At 39.6% G+C, this 16,231-nt stretch overlaps 1 protein-coding gene across 1 annotated transcript in view; it reads right to left on the bottom strand.

Annotated features, from left to right (window-relative positions):
* Positions 1-2,979: 2,979 nt before the first annotated feature.
* SPAG17 (sperm associated antigen 17) overlaps positions 2,980-16,231 on the bottom strand; it is a gene marked incomplete at both ends in the record, with an annotated part of 89,474 nt that continues 76,222 nt past the window's right edge. Inside the window, 11 exons of the mRNA XM_079549996.1 lie at positions 2,980-3,129; positions 4,460-4,594; positions 5,359-5,419; positions 7,311-7,480; positions 7,983-8,134; positions 9,058-9,156; positions 10,486-10,582; positions 11,186-11,288; positions 12,662-12,715; positions 13,153-13,255; positions 14,512-14,557. Coding sequence (XP_079406122.1) covers positions 2,980-3,129; positions 4,460-4,594; positions 5,359-5,419; positions 7,311-7,480; positions 7,983-8,134; positions 9,058-9,156; positions 10,486-10,582; positions 11,186-11,288; positions 12,662-12,715; positions 13,153-13,255; positions 14,512-14,557 — 1,170 coding nt within the window. The remainder of the gene's footprint in view (positions 3,130-4,459; positions 4,595-5,358; positions 5,420-7,310; positions 7,481-7,982; positions 8,135-9,057; positions 9,157-10,485; positions 10,583-11,185; positions 11,289-12,661; positions 12,716-13,152; positions 13,256-14,511; positions 14,558-16,231) is intronic.

Below are 16,231 nucleotides of genomic sequence, written 5' to 3' on the forward strand. Positions count from 1 at the left end.
ACATTTAAAAAAAAATGCAGAACTGCACTTAACAGTAAGAATAAGGTATCTCCTAAAAAAGCTGTTTCTTTTAGTTGCTGCGTAAGTAGAAACAAAAAGGGGGAAATTGCACTTCTAAGTGGTTCAGTCTACCACTGTGATAAAATGAACCTTTGAAGATAAGTGGATATAAACAGAATTCCTTCCACGTATAACTTTGTGTGCTCAGCCCCCATCTTTGTAGATAATTAAAGGTAGGTGAGCAGTCTGTGTGCAGAAAGTTGAGCCTCAGACTGAAAGCAAGCAGAAAGTTAGGAATTAGAAGGCCAGAGCAGATCAGCAGCACTTGCTACAGTTACTTGCTCAAAGAGTCACGCCTCAGTGAAACTTGCTGCATGCCTGGTACCTGGTGGGGAGTTTCAGGTGCTTCAGGGTGGCTGCAGAAACCTAATCTCTTGTAAAAACAAAATAAACCTATCAGGAAGCATTCAGCACTCTTGCAGTGCAGAGTGTCAAACGGGGGAATTGAAATTCCATGTTTCAACTGTTGGCATTTCAGGCAGCCACAGAAGGCACTGCGACTTTCGGACCACCTTCCCCATAAATAAGAGACAGACAAAATTTTCATTCATGCTAGTTTGATTGAATAAATGAAAAAGTCTATGCGGGGAATGTTTCCATAACGTGGGACTAAAATTTGGGTAATTCAATATTGCTGCTTTTTACATCATTCTTCCAAGGCTTTGACCTGTAGGGAAAGAGGAGAGAAAATTAACATGAGAGGAAATAAAAGTAAAATAATAATAATAAAAAGGTCTACTTCTGTGTGGTTGTTGAAACACCGTAACTATGTCAGGCTGCCTTCAGTAGAACTGGCCTCTATTGTTGCTGTTGGAAGGGAACAACATGAAAACGGGTTCTCGCATAGGCTTAAACTAGATTAAGGGTTTGTTTTCATTTCATAAATTGAGTGGAATAAAAATCATGACCAGGAGTTCAAGCTGGGCAATCTGCTTGGGAATACTGAAGGCATTCACTGGCAGCTTCCTCTGCAGTATTTCATTTTGAGTGTATTAAGAGAATCTTTGTGAAATGTTTTAAACTTGAGAAAACGTGAAAGAAATGCCTGAGCCTGAGCTGCTGTTGCTTCATTGGTGATCTTTGATTCTTGGTCTCTGCTGGAAGGTGTGGCAAACTTGTGATCAGTTCCAGGCGAGGGAAGTTTCTAGGTGTCATGGGAAAGAATAATATTGGTTCTAGTGATAGTAATCACTTAGGAAACATGATACAGACTTAAAAAGTTGTCACATAACCCTGCAAAGACTTTACTTCTGTCTTGGTGAAGCTGAACAAGACTGTTCAAAGTGATATGAGCCTTAACATAGAAGTGTCAGTGTTTTCTGACCCCCATCAATGCTAATTTTTGATGTGTTGGAAATGGACAGGATGTTGAGCTCAGGAGGTATTTTGGGGAAGAATGTTCAAAGAAGCTTTTGGTTCAGCTGTTTGAGGAGTGGGGTGTGGCTAAGAATTGATAAATTGGTAGAAATTGTCAGTCCACTCACACAAAGGCTTTGCTAGAATGGAAGGACATCAGACTGCAGTAATGGCAACGAGGAAAGCAGTCTCCACAATTATCTGGAATAGTCAGGTGGGAGATGAATGCCATACTAATTTCTCTCCACCTGGAATTTTAATGGAAGGTGATGCTGATCAGAATAGGCTTGGCAGGGAAAAGCAGATTGGTGTGTACCTGGTGTACAGGGATGATCCAACAGCTGTATTTTGGTGCAGGGCTGTGATGGGCTGAGGTGGGAAAGGGAGGAGTCAGACTAGGTGAGTACTTGTGTTCCATTTCAAAACAGTGCAAGAGGGGTTTGTCTAAACTGCCTTAACTGATGAGCTACAAGTTGTAAGCTGCTAAGATGGAAGGTGTTAAATTAGCTATTCTTCCTAGATACAATTGTTTGTTGCTCTGGAGATAAAATTCCATATTGAAAGGGTAAGAAGATATTTAAACAGGAAAAAAGCAATGCTTGAAGTAATCAGGGCAGTCCTAGAACAGATGCAGCAGTCAGAGGTGCACATCTCTCTGAAGTTCTTTTGAGAACTGACTGATGTGGTCTTTTCTTTTTTTTCCCTCCAGAGGAGCGGAAATGAGATACAGCTGGGATTTCTTTACTGACTTGTTAGATAACATAGCAGGCTTACAGATGGTAAAGTTGAAAGAAAAAAGATGATGTCAATGTAACAAATGGGAAGTCTAAACTGAATAGAGAAGAAACAGCCATAGGATTTCTGTTTATGAACTGTCACATTTGGCTATATTGTAGAGCACCTGAGTTGATGTGGATTAGATGAAACACCAGCCCAATGCTTAACGTGGTGGTCGGTGGTTTGATGAAAAATTCCCAGTAAAGCTGTCTTGTTGGCAGGGAAGATGTGTCCACTGTCTATGTATGGACACTGTTTCATTTAGGATACAGAGATGTTCTGTATGAAATGTGTGCAGAGGGTGATGTGTGCTGGAACATGCTAAGTTGCGTCTGTCTGTAAGGCTGCTGTCCCGTATTAGGCTTGCTGTCAGTGTCAAAGGGTCAGCAATAAGATGTGGTTTTAGGAAGAGTGTTAAACTGAGGCTGATTTAGTAGGGCTTAACTGAAATAAATCTAGCTGCCTGCTGCCAGAAGGCTCAATCTACTGCTTAATGTGGAGACAATTAAACGAAGGATTTGGGGCAGGGCTGGGGAGGTTCTACTGTATCTCCACTGAGCAGAACAGCCATAGTAATCTGTAAATCTCTCACAGTGAATCTTTTTGTTAACGATGTCACCCAGTGCATTTCTTGTCTTTTTCTTGTCTCAGGTCAAGTGCGTGATGTGTGTGTGACAGCTTTGCTGGCAGTACCTGGCGGGTTTGTTGATGCTGTGGATCAGAAGCTAAGAGAAGGTACATCTGCCATTTAATTCACAGCTGGCAGCACTGCATGCAATACTTACATTAGCTTGAAAGCTTTCGGGGTAGCATAATCCGGAACCGTGGCTTGGGACATGTAGGAACTGCCCGAACTGTTGCTGCCATCCCACCCTGGGGGTATCCTTGGGGGCGGCACTCGTAAATGTCACTTCTTAACACAGGTGAGACGTTATGCTAAGGATCGAATCGTCTCAGTATGCTTATATAACTAAAAGAATATGGCTGGAGGCTGGAAGGAACTCTGGAAGGAAGGTTGAGAGACAATTTGAATCTGAACTGCTGGCCTCAACTCAAAGATTAAAGGCCAAGTAAAATACTGGGCGAGGGTGCTTGTTTTGGAGGGTGGTCTTGCAAAAGCGAGTGACTGATGTCTGGGCAAGTGGGAATGGAGCAGAAACCATTTTTGCTTCTACGCCACCAGGTTTGTCTAGCCCAATTCCTCAGTTATACACCTGAAAGACTTCCCAAAGCATATAAAACCTTGATGCAGTTGCCATTAACTAGCACTCCAGTCAGTCTCATAGGACCCTGAATTCTTCTTCTCTTTGGGACTAACCAATTGAGCCCACACAGGGCTGATTTCTGGCAGCATTCATACAGTTCTGTGTTCACAATTGCTGACACAGCGATTCTCTCCCTTGCCTGTTTAGAGCATGAGGCTTTACCATCAAATGCTGCCATATGTTTTATTTCCAAGGGATGGCATGCTTCCCCTATGAGGACAGGCTGTAGAGATAGGGCTGTTCAGCCTAGAGCAGAGAAGGCTCTGGGAAGACCTGAGAGCAGCCTTTTAGTCTCTTAAAGGCAGGCTATAAGAAAGAAGGGGGCGGATTCTTCAGCAGGGTCTGCTGCTGGACCATTTCAGGGGAAATGGTTTCAAATTTAAAAAAGGCAAATGTAGTTTGGAGATTTAAAAAAAAAAAAAAAAAAAAAAAAAAAAAAGTTGTCTTGTTTGTTTGTTTGTTTGTTTTTTTACAATAAGAGCAGTGAGGAACTGGAATAGGTTGCCTGGAGAGGTGATGGCTGCCCTGTGCCTGGAGATATTTATGGTCAGGCTGGATGGGGCCTCCAAGCAATCTCATCTAGCTGTGGATGACCCTATTTATTGTCAGGGGAGGTGGACTAGATGACCTTTAAGGGTCCCTTCCAACTCAAACAATTCTACAATTCAAAACTGTGATTAAAATAATTCCGTCAGTAGAAAGTGGAAACAAAGTCTTAATCTTTTATTTGTTCTTAATACCCACATCTTTCTGGCCTTACCATTCCTCCTTTCCCTGTTTTTCTAAGTCTTGTTACTTGATCTAAATTGCTTTTGGAGTTAGAATCTTAAATTCTTCATTTGTGCCTTGGAAAACATTCATCTGGTGTTTCCAAAAAGGACAGAAAAGCTTAAGGAAATGATGCTTAAGGCTCCTGCCAGGTAGTCAGTCCTCAGTGTGATGCTGCTAGAAGGTGTGTGTGGAGGGGGAGAAGTAAGACTGCAAAGGATATTTGCTGTCACAGGCAGCAAGAGAGTCTCTGTTTCTGTTATTATTTCAATATCGTGGGAAATTTCTTCAAAGCCATCAGTACTTTCCTCTCCAACTGACATGGCAAAAATTTCTATCTCCAGTTCAACCTGCAGTCCTGCTGCCACCTGGGAGGGAGAGAGAGTGAGAGGACTGCTGACAAACAAGGTGCATGTTCCATACATAGCCTCTCCACCAGTGCTTCCAGTTGATTCTTCTGCGTTATCTGATGAAATCAGAGACTTAGTGGAGTACTGAGTACCTGTATCATGAGAAAGGTCTGTATAAAGCAGTGGCTCTTCCCAGTGTAGTTTGAAAGAAAACTGCCAGGTCTTTTTTTGTTTGTTTTTTTGTCTCATTGCAATTTTTTTTCCCCTTAAATTTCCTTTCAGTTCTATAGGCAAAAGGCAAATAAGGACAACTGAGAGAAAATAAAAAAGCTATAATGTGTAGGTGAAGAGATACCGAAGAAAAGCAGAAAGTGTGAAAACTTTCTACTTCATGGGACAGTTTCATGTGCTGAGGTGCTTTGCAGGGTAAAAGACTTACGGTGGGGGATGGTTGCAAGCAAAAGAAAATCACTGAGGCAAAAGTTTACTAGGTTCAACTCCTGCAGATACCAGGATAGGAGATGAAAGTGCAGGCCTAACAGGTAGTAGCTCTAAAAAATACCCTAAACAATGGGAAAAACTTGGAGATAGGGTTACAGTATTCTGGGCATGTTCTGAGGCACAGGGTGCAGAAGACAGCAGAGAGAGCAGAAGGCAGCATCACTTTAAATAACTTTGAAGTTATTTACAACTACATGGTCTACTCCCAGACAGCTGTTATGGCAGCATCATCAGAGTAATGTGAATGTAGCATAAAACAGAAGACCTTCTGTACTACTTACAGGCCCAGGTGTGTACAGCACGCTCAGTCCTGTGTATGGAGGTGGCTGCTTCACCCGAAACCTGTCAGAATGGGAAGAGGGAGGTTGCTAGAAACTTTCAGGCAAGCAGAAGACATGGTTAGAAAGCAGCCCATCTGCTTTTCCTGTGATTGTGTAAATGACAGCAGAATTTTTTAGCTCATCCTTCCCATCACAGCGTACAGCTCTGGCTATAGCAGTATTCCTGGGCTTTCAGCCAAGGCTCAGGCTCCTATCAAAAATCAAAGCAGTAGTTTAATGGGCTAAACTAAGTCTTTACATTGCTTATTATACTGCCTTGTCCTTGCAACAGAAGTGAAACAGCTGCAGTCTAAGCCTGCAATACACAAAGGAAGTTGGACTACAAGTTACACCTTTTTGGCAGCTACCTGTGTGTTGCACACCCAGAAGTTCTTAAAGATCTTTCTTCAATGTGATTTGACATGATTCTAGTGCAGAAGCATGATCCTTATAGAAATTACATGCAAATGAGCCTCTTCAGTTTCATGGTACCCAGTAAGGCAGTGATTAAATTTAATTTACTAGCATGCTAAATCAATCAATCACTGTCAAATTCTCTAGAAGTCATTAAAGCAGATAAGACCTTTGATAGTTCTGTAAGAATTCCTGCAGTTCTTCTGGAGTGCTGGTTAAGAGAAACTGGACTTCATCTTTGTCACAGCATCCCAGCACACCCAGGCAATGGTGTGGCACATAGTTAACTACTGACCCTGCCCTGGAGAAGTTTTGGCTTCAGCATGTGGCAGATATGGGCTGGAACTGCCCACCTTTGCCCTGTATCTCTGCCATCAGCATGTTCTGCTGTCATGGAGCGGCTAGTTACTTGCTTCTAAAAGCAGCTAGTAAAAGACTCAAGCTGGATTGAATAGAATCAGGGTGGTATTTTCTGTGTCTATATAGAATGCTCTGGTTTGAATCTAAAGAATGTAATGTGCACAGCTGGAGCTCCAGAATGTTGATATATGACCTACTGATTTATCATTGGCATGTACCATGATGCTAAAGTGTGCATTAAAGTAGAAATGTCTTTCTGAGGCCACATCTAACTAGGCTGATTTAAAATAAATAAAATCCTGTTCATTCTCATAGAAGAAGTTGTACAAGAGTCTCTCAGTTGGTCTTGAACAGATTTCTAAAGCTCCTCATTGCCTGAGTAGTCACATGAGACCATGATGACTCATGTGGGTGCACCTCCTCTAAGCCCCTATTTTGATGACAATTCCTTCCACCCAAGAAAGGAGAGCAAGTATTACATTTACATTATATTTAAATGCTTCGTGTTTGTCTCATCCTTGCATCATGGCACTACAGTAGAAGGATGCTTTGATTGCTAAGGTAGCACCACTGTGACAGCACTCTGGAACAGTGCTATTGCTATGACTGAATGAACGTATATGTTCAGTCACAATGCTCTGCTACCTTCTCACCCACTGACAGGGGTGACAACAAGTGAGGGAAACATGCTCAAATGAATGTTTTATTTCATCCTTATCTGTCTGTTTCTGAAATCATCACTGAAGCTGTTTCTAAATGCAGCTCAAGACATGTGGCTGCCTGAACACAGCTCAGTCCATTTAGGTTGTCAGAGTTGCAGCATCCAGCAGCACTTACAAAAGCCAAACTTAATACTGGTTACCATGAAAAAGTTTGGTTCTTCTTCTTCAGTAATAACCAGTAAATCATATGCTGTGGGCTATGCATACAGGACCTGCTGCTCCTTACCAGATTTGCATCTTCCTAATAACACTAATATGCAAATAATGCTGCAGTATTGCTACTATTATATTCTCTTACATTGATTCCAAATATAAACATACATTTTGTTATCTCACATTCATCATATGAAAAGGCTGACAATTAACAAGCAATGCATATTTTGGTTGAAAACCAAGTTACTGGGAATGTGAACTAACCTTGAGAAATTAATGCCAACATTCTTCAGAATCACAGTGGCTGCATAGGTACAGCCTTCCTTTAGTACTCCAAACATCATTTGAGGTGGAATGAGGTGGAAGTCGCTAAGATGCTGTTTTGCTCTTGCAAGAGAAGATATGTTGACCCTTCCTGCGGCAGGATCTTCTACCTTTGCAAACAGAATTAAAATATTAGATAACAGACAAAACTGATGGCCCAACGACTTAGATTCAGATTTACTAAACCTAACCACCTATATTTGATCTCTGTCCATTCATCTTGAGGAATTACAGGCAGGCACCATAAATGCAGTACAAACTGAAAAGGCAAAGCTAGGTACTTTGAATATTATCTGCAAATGTATAGTGGTTTGAGTTTTCAGACACAATGAGATATTTTAGGGCAACTGAGCATGCTCTACACTTTTGGAAATTAGTGTTCTCATGTGAGCACCTGGTATAGAACTCGGCTTTTGGCACATGAGGTAGCCCTAGTAGTTGAGAGGAAAGCTACTTTTAGAATTGCAAGTAAATTTCTGTATAGATCGCAAGTTCTGTTGTTTCAGTAAACAGTTTCAAAACAATGTCTAGTATTGCTCCAGAATAAAGATTTCATGAAAAGAGATGATTGAGATGATTTAATATTAACAACAACAGAAGATGCTATTTCACCTTTTTATGTGGTATGGAATTTGGTTTTCTTCCCAGAAGCGATGATGGTAATCTCACTTGCTCTTTCCTTGGCTGTCCTGCAGCATTCACCAGCAAACTCTGAACCTTTACTTGAAAGGGTGCCTCTTCTGACCCCGCAGCCAAGCTTGAGTCTGGAAAGCAAAGATTTCAAAAGCATAAAACACTGGGCATCAAATTTTGCCCAATTCTGAAGTTCCTACTCAGATAAAACTTTAATTTCCATGAAAGAATTTGATTAGCACTAGCACAGCTGAACCGGTCTCATTTTATTTAAAAAGTCAACAAATACATTAAAAAAAAACACCAAAAACGAAAAACACCACTCTAATACTAACTAGTAATTAAAATTGAACAAATAAGCAATTATGTACTATAATTAGTAAAGCTGATTTGTGGGAAGCATCACAGTGGAAATATGCAATGAAGGCATATAATCATCTGTGAAAGTGATTAAAAACACAAGAGGAGCTACAAAAACCCCATAAAATCATAATTGAGGACATTACTATTCCAAAGAAAGGCTTCAACTGCACATTGATAACACCCAGCCTGGTCAAGCCAATCTGTGTGTTCAAGCAGGAGAAGTTCTTGTCCAGGTCCCAGAGCAGGATTCTGTCAGCACAACCATCTGGCAAGCTCTGTTTTTGAGCAGAATTTCTTGTCTTTATTGCTGCAGTTCATTCATGTGGATTATCTGTGTACTTCTTCATCTACCAAGCCCCTAACTTGTTGTCTTTGAACTGAACTCCACTGTATAATATACATAAAAGGAGCATAGGAATGAAATGTTTTAGAGGAGGAATTACAGCTTGCCTGTGTCTGTGGTTCTACCATCACTATCATGCCCATGTAATTATAGCAGTCTGCTAGGGGAAAGGAGAGAATTTCTCCCATTATTTTTATAGCACTCTCCCTTTCTGTCAGTCTTGTGCTCAGATATATTCAGAATGCTGAACAGAAACAGGTGGATTTAAATATCTGTTGCAGACAGTCAGAATTTGTAAGTAGACAGAAATGAACCTGCTCCAAACAATGCTCTGAAAAGCAGTTTTACCTGTTGTGCTGCTGGAATCTTCACTTTGTATGGAATGAGTCTGCAGCAGAAGACTAGGGGAAGGTGAGGAGTCACTCATGCTACTAAGACATTCAGATTCTAAAGGAAAAAATAATGGGATACTGTGACAAGTGTTCTTCACAATCAATCACCATCACTTTCTTAAGCACATGAAAAAAAAACCAAAGTATTTAGCACTTTAATTTAGGCAGCCTTTGAAAGCTGCCTACGTGACCATGAGAAGCTACGTAAGTTCTGCACTCATGTTCCCCAGGCAAAAAACAAACAAAAACAGCAAAAAAACCCAAACCAAACCAAACCAAAACAAAAAAAAAAACACAAGAAAACAACAAAACAACTTTATATCTTGTCATTCTTCATTTATTTCTCAGTTAGCCAGAGAAGTCATCAGAAAGGTCTAATGTACAATCCAACCCAGCCTTCTAGTGACTGCAAACTGAGGAAGTGTGGAAACCAGCAGGGATCTGATAAAACCCCACGGAGGACTACTTTCCTAATACGAATCTTTGCTGAGTATGACTCTTGATCTCACTTCACCATATCAGTACCTTGCCAGAGCAGCCTTCAAACAGAGAAGTATCTCTCTCAGTATTGTAAAGATTAAACTTCAGAATGGATTGCTCACTCTTACAATGCTTATCCTCAGTCATGGCTTCCTCCTCTTTCAAACACTTTCCTCCTTTATTTTCCAAACTACCCTTACGCTGTGCATTTCCTTTTCCATACCCCTTCTGTTTCAGTCCTGAGCTGCCCCATCCCTGTTTCATTTAGTATTTGCACCATCTCTCAGCTTTTTCTGGTCTTTTTTCCGAACTTGGCCTCCTCATTTCTTGCTCACTTATTCCTGACTATTTTTATTTCACTTTGGGTTTTTTTTTTTGAGCATTCTGCATCCATCAATCCTCACATTCATAGCACAATTCCTCAGCTTTGCATCCAAAGCCAGTGATGTCTGCAAAGGCTCCTTTGGCACATGAAACACAGAAGTCTCATAGGCCACACTGGTACTAGTGGATTAAATGGAAACATTTCAAGATACTCAAACATGTTAATCTATATGGTCAAATTGTTGAACACTGGCATGATACTGACAGTGCTGTTGAGCAGTCTCCCCAGAAATATTGTCAGGTATTTAAGTTGGCTGAGGAAAAGGCTGCTTTTTTTGTGAGAATGAATTTGCTAACATAGACACAGCCTACTCCATACTGATGGACCTCAATGTGAGGGAATTCTGCTGGGTATGCTTCATATGTTACCATAGGTATCAAAACGTCTGAGTATACAGAGGCAGAAAATTTATTCTTAAATTTAACCTCAATATGAAATGAGGCAACTGGGTAAAAAAAAATTAAAAAAAAAAAATGGAGAAGATATTAAAATGCTACCAGACAGTCAAGTCCAAATTACCTCTCCTGATGTTTTTCATTGTCTCTGGAAGGAGATTCCCACTTTCTTTTTGTGGAACTGGAGGAAGTTCTCTAGATAGTGCTTCCACATCAGGAAACTATAGAGAAAAAGGATGAAAAGAGGCTTAGGTATTCCAACAATAAATATAAAAAATTCAACCTCATCAGCATACCTCCCCTATGAAAAGAAAAAGGTCAGTGGAAATAATAAGAAGCAGAACCAAAGAGGTAACAACAGAATTTATGCACATAAATATGCTGCAGATTCCAAATGGTTTCGACTATACTTTATACTCATAGCACTGATCAGGTGGGATTACAAGAAGAAAGTTCCCAAGGTCACCTCCAGTTAACACAGGTGGTTTGGTCTTACTGATTCCTTTTCAAGTTAACAGAGAGATGTTTTCTGGGGGTTGGGTGAAAAGACCCAAGGTTCAGTATCTGCTTTGGATCAATCAGATTGTCCAGAGTTTACTTAAGGAATCTCCATAGTTTTGCCTCAGTAAACACATGCCACCTCTAAGATACTTTTCCTTTGGCAAGAATATCTAATTCCTAGTATTAATTCTGCCACAACTGTCCTCTGTAATGGTTGCTGGAGTTAATTTGATGCTGAGATGTAAAACCATATCTCTAAGTGTGGGACTATGGCAGAGGTTACCTGGCCTCACATAAACTTACCCAGTTTTCATCTCCATTACCTTTTTTGAGAGAAATGCCTTGCCCAATTCTGATTTGAAGTAGGGAGGAATTATTTTGTTTCTTATTGCCATTAAGGTTTTCTTTCCTTCATCAAGTTCTTTCCTAAGAAATTTTGTCGTTGTTGGTAAGGAAAAGAAAGAAAAAAGACATAATTGAGTTCATCCTGCTTTCAGTACAATATCCGAGACACTGAAGAACAAAAGGGATAAAGCAAAGTGGCATTTTATTTTATTTTTTTTCTGTTTAATTACAGTGAACAATATTCTTGTAATTTGCAATTTTCTCAGAGGCAGACCAAGAACAGGCTGGACTGGCTTGCAGACAGTTCTCTGCAGACACTGATTTATGGAGGTCTGATAAAAATGCATACATGCTGTGCTTTGGCTGCTATAAAGAGCTCTTACTCAAAACATACTCCAGTTACGTAAATCTTGCAGATCACGTCTGAGACTGCTAATAGTGCCTTTCTGACCTTCCAACAAACATTTAAACCTGAGGATTGGTATTGCAGATGCATTGTGATTACTAACATTTGTAATATAAAATTAATCAAATTTCAGTATTTCCTGACAGAACAACTTGATTATTCTGTGGATGCTCAGAAAAAAACTTGTTCAAACTTCTGAAGGTGGGAGTCTAATACACCAGATGGGTGTGTTGCCATTTGGAGGAAATTTGAAAGGCTGGAAAAATGGACAGAGAAGAACCTCATGAAGTTCAACAAAGGAAAATGCAACATCAGAGACCTGTGGAGGAATAAACCCATGCACAGGTACAAACCAGGGGACAAGGCTACAAAACACCTAGGAGTCCTGGTAGACACCAAGTTGAACCAAGGATGTGCTCTTGTGACTACGACCAGCAAAATCCTGGACTGTGATAGAAGTGTTGCCAGCAGATTTAGGGAGGTAAACCTTCCTCTCTACTCAGCACTGGTGAGAGCAACCCGGAGTACTGGTTTCTGGGCTCCCTAGTGCAAGAAAAACATGGATTTATAGGAGTGAGTCCAGATAAGGGCCACAGAGTTAAGGGCTTGAAGCATCTTTCATATGAGCAGAGGAAGAGACTGTTCAGCCTTGAAAAGCTTTGAAGCAGCACCACAGGTATATCTGGGGTTCTACTAGAAAAATCAGCCAGGATTTACAAAAAAGCCAGAATCTTAACCTAAAGCATTAGCATGTGAAAATATTAATATACATTCTTTTTCACACTGGTGGCAGAACCAGATGACAGAATACAGGATTTCTGACTTCAGCCCTTGTTTTAATTATGCTAAGTTAACAGAAACACTATCAGGTTTTGACAAAATGAAAGGCAAACCATCCATTCAGCATTTGCTGAATTTGCAGAGAACACCCCTTTATTTGCTAGCAGATCACAGCACTCAAGACCTCATGAAAGCAGTAAGTCTGTCCAAACGCAGACTTCAGTTGGCTTTTAAAGTAAGTAAATTTCTGCCCTACTAATACTATTACCTGTGCTCTTGTAGTTTGCTCTGCCATTTGGACACTGGAGTTTGTTCTTCTGTGCTGAATAATTATGAAAGAAAAAGGTAATTGAAACAAGAAAACTAGCATAAGTGTTTTATAAGCACAAAACAACTTGAAAGACAGCCCTGGAAAGAAAATGTTCTTTATGGAAGTCCAAAACATTAACATTGCTAGTGACTCCTGACTTGGATTTGTATCATTTGGAAAATCATTCACACATATCTTCATTTTTATTGTTCAATTCAACCAAAATATTCCTGAAAAACCTTTTCCAACAGACGTTTGAGTATCTTTCAGATGAGGAGAGGCACAGAAGGACAAAATATCCACAGGAAAAACTAGTAAAACACTGGGATATGTACCCAGAGATCTAAGTCTTGGTTCTTTGCAGCAGCCAGGACAATGCCATTCCTGTGCGCTTAGTTTCCACTTTTGCGTTACCTACATTTACATCAGTTCTCACAGGTACGCCCTACCTGAAGCTCTGCTGCTGGTCTGCTGTTTGCTCTGTGACTCTTTTCTTGGTGTGAAGCAGGCGTTGAGAAGCCACTGCATGTTCATACAGCTCAGTTATGTGAGCTGCAATGTAAAGAGCACTACTGAATGCATATATCCTGCTATGCGCTAGTAAGCATTATGGCTAACAAACTTGAAAGGATATATTTTAATGCATCTTTCTTATACTTGATGAAAAGCTACGGTTAAAAGCAGTGAAGATAAAATTAGTTCTTATGAATCACTTTTAATCATATTAAAGATTAATTGCCAGGAACATATTCCAGAGCTAGCTGAAGAGAAAACTGGGTTCTTCCATTTTATTTTTTTACAGACAATAAACATTAATATGAGACAGGCCAATTACAGATTCTTTACTACTGTGAGGAAAGAGGCATAAAGAACTTCATTTCCAACATCAAGTTCAGAACATTAACTGATAAGAAATTAATTTAATCAGTAGAAAACAAACAAACAAACAAACCCCAAATCGGAAGCAGATTAAGTTCATACCCCCACTCTGTATTTCCTGTATTTATGTTCAAGATACAAATCAAATAGCTGTGAGCAGGAAAAGTTGCTGACATTCAGTCACTTTCTAACTAGTGAGCAACTCTGTCTCCAGGTGAGGAAAATAATGTGGGCTTTTAGGTACCTTTATTACTTTCAGCCTACTTAGGTTGTACTTTAATTGCTGCTGCTTCATAGCCACAATCAACATTCTCAGGTTATTGAACTATTAGTGAGAAAAGCCAGCCTGTAAGACTGCGACAAATTTGAGGGCTTTTATAAAGAGTTTCCCTATCTACAGACATCTTTTATAAACTGTGTTGCTTCTTCCAAGCATTGAATCTACACTGTGAGTTCAAATAAAATTCCTTTGTTCAAAAGAAATTTCTGTGGTTAAACTTAAGATACACGAGTACTGAGAAATATGAACCTATTTGGCATTTTTTTTCACAATAAAACATATTTTTGTATTTTCATGTTTTTTCTTTTTCTTTTCTATTTGGCCTCTTTTAATGAGCCTCTTTCACAATATCTTCCTTGTTAATAATAGTACATTACAAGTGCATTTTAATTATGTGGCTTTTTGTTTGTTTGTTTGTTTTTAAATCAGAAAACTGTAGTAAGCCTTTGTTGCAGAAATTCTCATTTCCATTACATATTGTGTTTTGGTCTCTTAACAAGTAGAAAAACCCTTGGCAAGGCAAGAGGGGAAGAAGAATAACATTTTGAAGAGTAGTGTCACTACGAGATTGAACACTGTATATTTTTCTATGGAAAAGGGCTATGGATTATTAAGGGGATTATTAAGATAGGTATTCAATTTTTATTACCTTTGGCACTGAGATCTTCAGATGATTTCTCCCAGCTAGGGAAGAACTGTAATGAAGAAAGAGTAACTGTGACTATGTGAGAAACAGATCTAACAATCATATCCTCTTTAAAGGATTTCTATCCTAAACAAATGTTATCTGTTACCTGACAACATGACTACTGGAATGGAGGTATGTCAGTGTGTTAGAAAACATGAGCTGGAAGAAAAAGAAATGAGGCACAATTTTCCTGGCCTAAAAATATAGGTTTCCTTCTTGACGATCTACGTCACAGCTAGCTTCATATTTTACAGAGTTGCTCTTTATTACATCCACTAAGCCAGTTCATATTCAAATCATACCTCAAACTCACAGGCAAAAAGAGTCAAATAGGAAATGGTTCAGGAAATTGCAGGCTTTGTTAGCTGTAGAGGAAGCATGAGAGAGCTCCTCAGTAAGCGTTTGAGCAGTGACAGACTCTTTTACTAAGCCATTTCCTTCGTTTTCATGCCGTCCCTGAAGCAGTTAACTGGAAACCAGAGTTCTTGTCATCAGACAGTCTACATTTTAACAGAACTAGAGAACAGTGGAGACCTCGGAGGAATATAACACAGAAGGTCCACAGTGGGACTCTACATCTCAGAAAACAGTGTTCCAATGTGAAATCTGTACCTGCAAATGTGCTCTGGTAGCCAGGGCAATCAGCAATGATGAGTCAGGAGAAAAATCCATTGGAACTGAGTAGCATGTGAGATTCAGCACCTGGCTCTCATCAAAGCACATAAAGGATACAGGGAGATTACCGAGAGATCATTTCTCAATACCAACCTTTCCAGAAAGATTGTGAGCTCCTTCCTACCTCCTGCTTTTTTTTTTTTTTTTTTTTAAGGTATCTTTTCTCTGCTGTCATTTAAAAAGTGCACGTCACATGAAAAGTGTTGAGAAAAATGTATGTGGAAGTTGTAATATCAGCAAATCAAAAGGTCACTTTGACTAAAAGGTTCAGGGGTGAATTGTAGAATTACATGATTACATTTTATTTTTAAAGCTTGTAAGGAAGAATAAAATCCAGAGAGATAAGAGAAAGACAGCAGCAGCATTTAACACTGGAAAGATTTAATGTCTACTGATTTTGCACGTTGAAACAAGTTTTTAAAATGTAGACTCTAAGCCTAAGATGATGTTCATTTTCGAGAATACTCTCACACTTCTGAAAAATGGATCGATGATCTGGTAGTGAATATTTACACTAATGTGGCTAATTCAAACGTCAGGTTTTTGAATTCAGTATGTTTAAATTTGCTATATGCTTGTTTTTTGACTAAGTGGAAATAAAAAGGAAAGCAGTGTTTAATAACCTAAAAGTCTCGCACATTAATTAACTTGATGCCAGGTCCCAAATTTAAAAAACACTGAAGAAAACATGATTTGAAGCACTGAAAGACAGCAAACTGAATGCGCTATGTAAGATGTGATGATTTTTAATGTAAGATGTAAACAGTGTCTCTCATTCATCCTAATGCCCGCCCACTTCTGCTGCTTGAACTTCAGTTTGTCACCACTCATCTCCCACTGACCTCACAGTTTCCTGGCCCCTAACTCCAAGCTTCTCTTCACCTTTTCAGCACCTTCCCTGTTCCCCTCCCATTTTTTCCTCATAGTCTAATCAGCTGTGCAAATTAACGGAACGTATTTTACAAAAATATAAGCAGAGACAAGCAGTAACAATATTCCTCCAGAT

This window comes from Tetrao urogallus, assembly GCF_951394365.1.
Source record: "Tetrao urogallus genome assembly, chromosome: 1".
Taxonomy (NCBI): Eukaryota; Metazoa; Chordata; class Aves; order Galliformes; family Phasianidae; genus Tetrao; species Tetrao urogallus.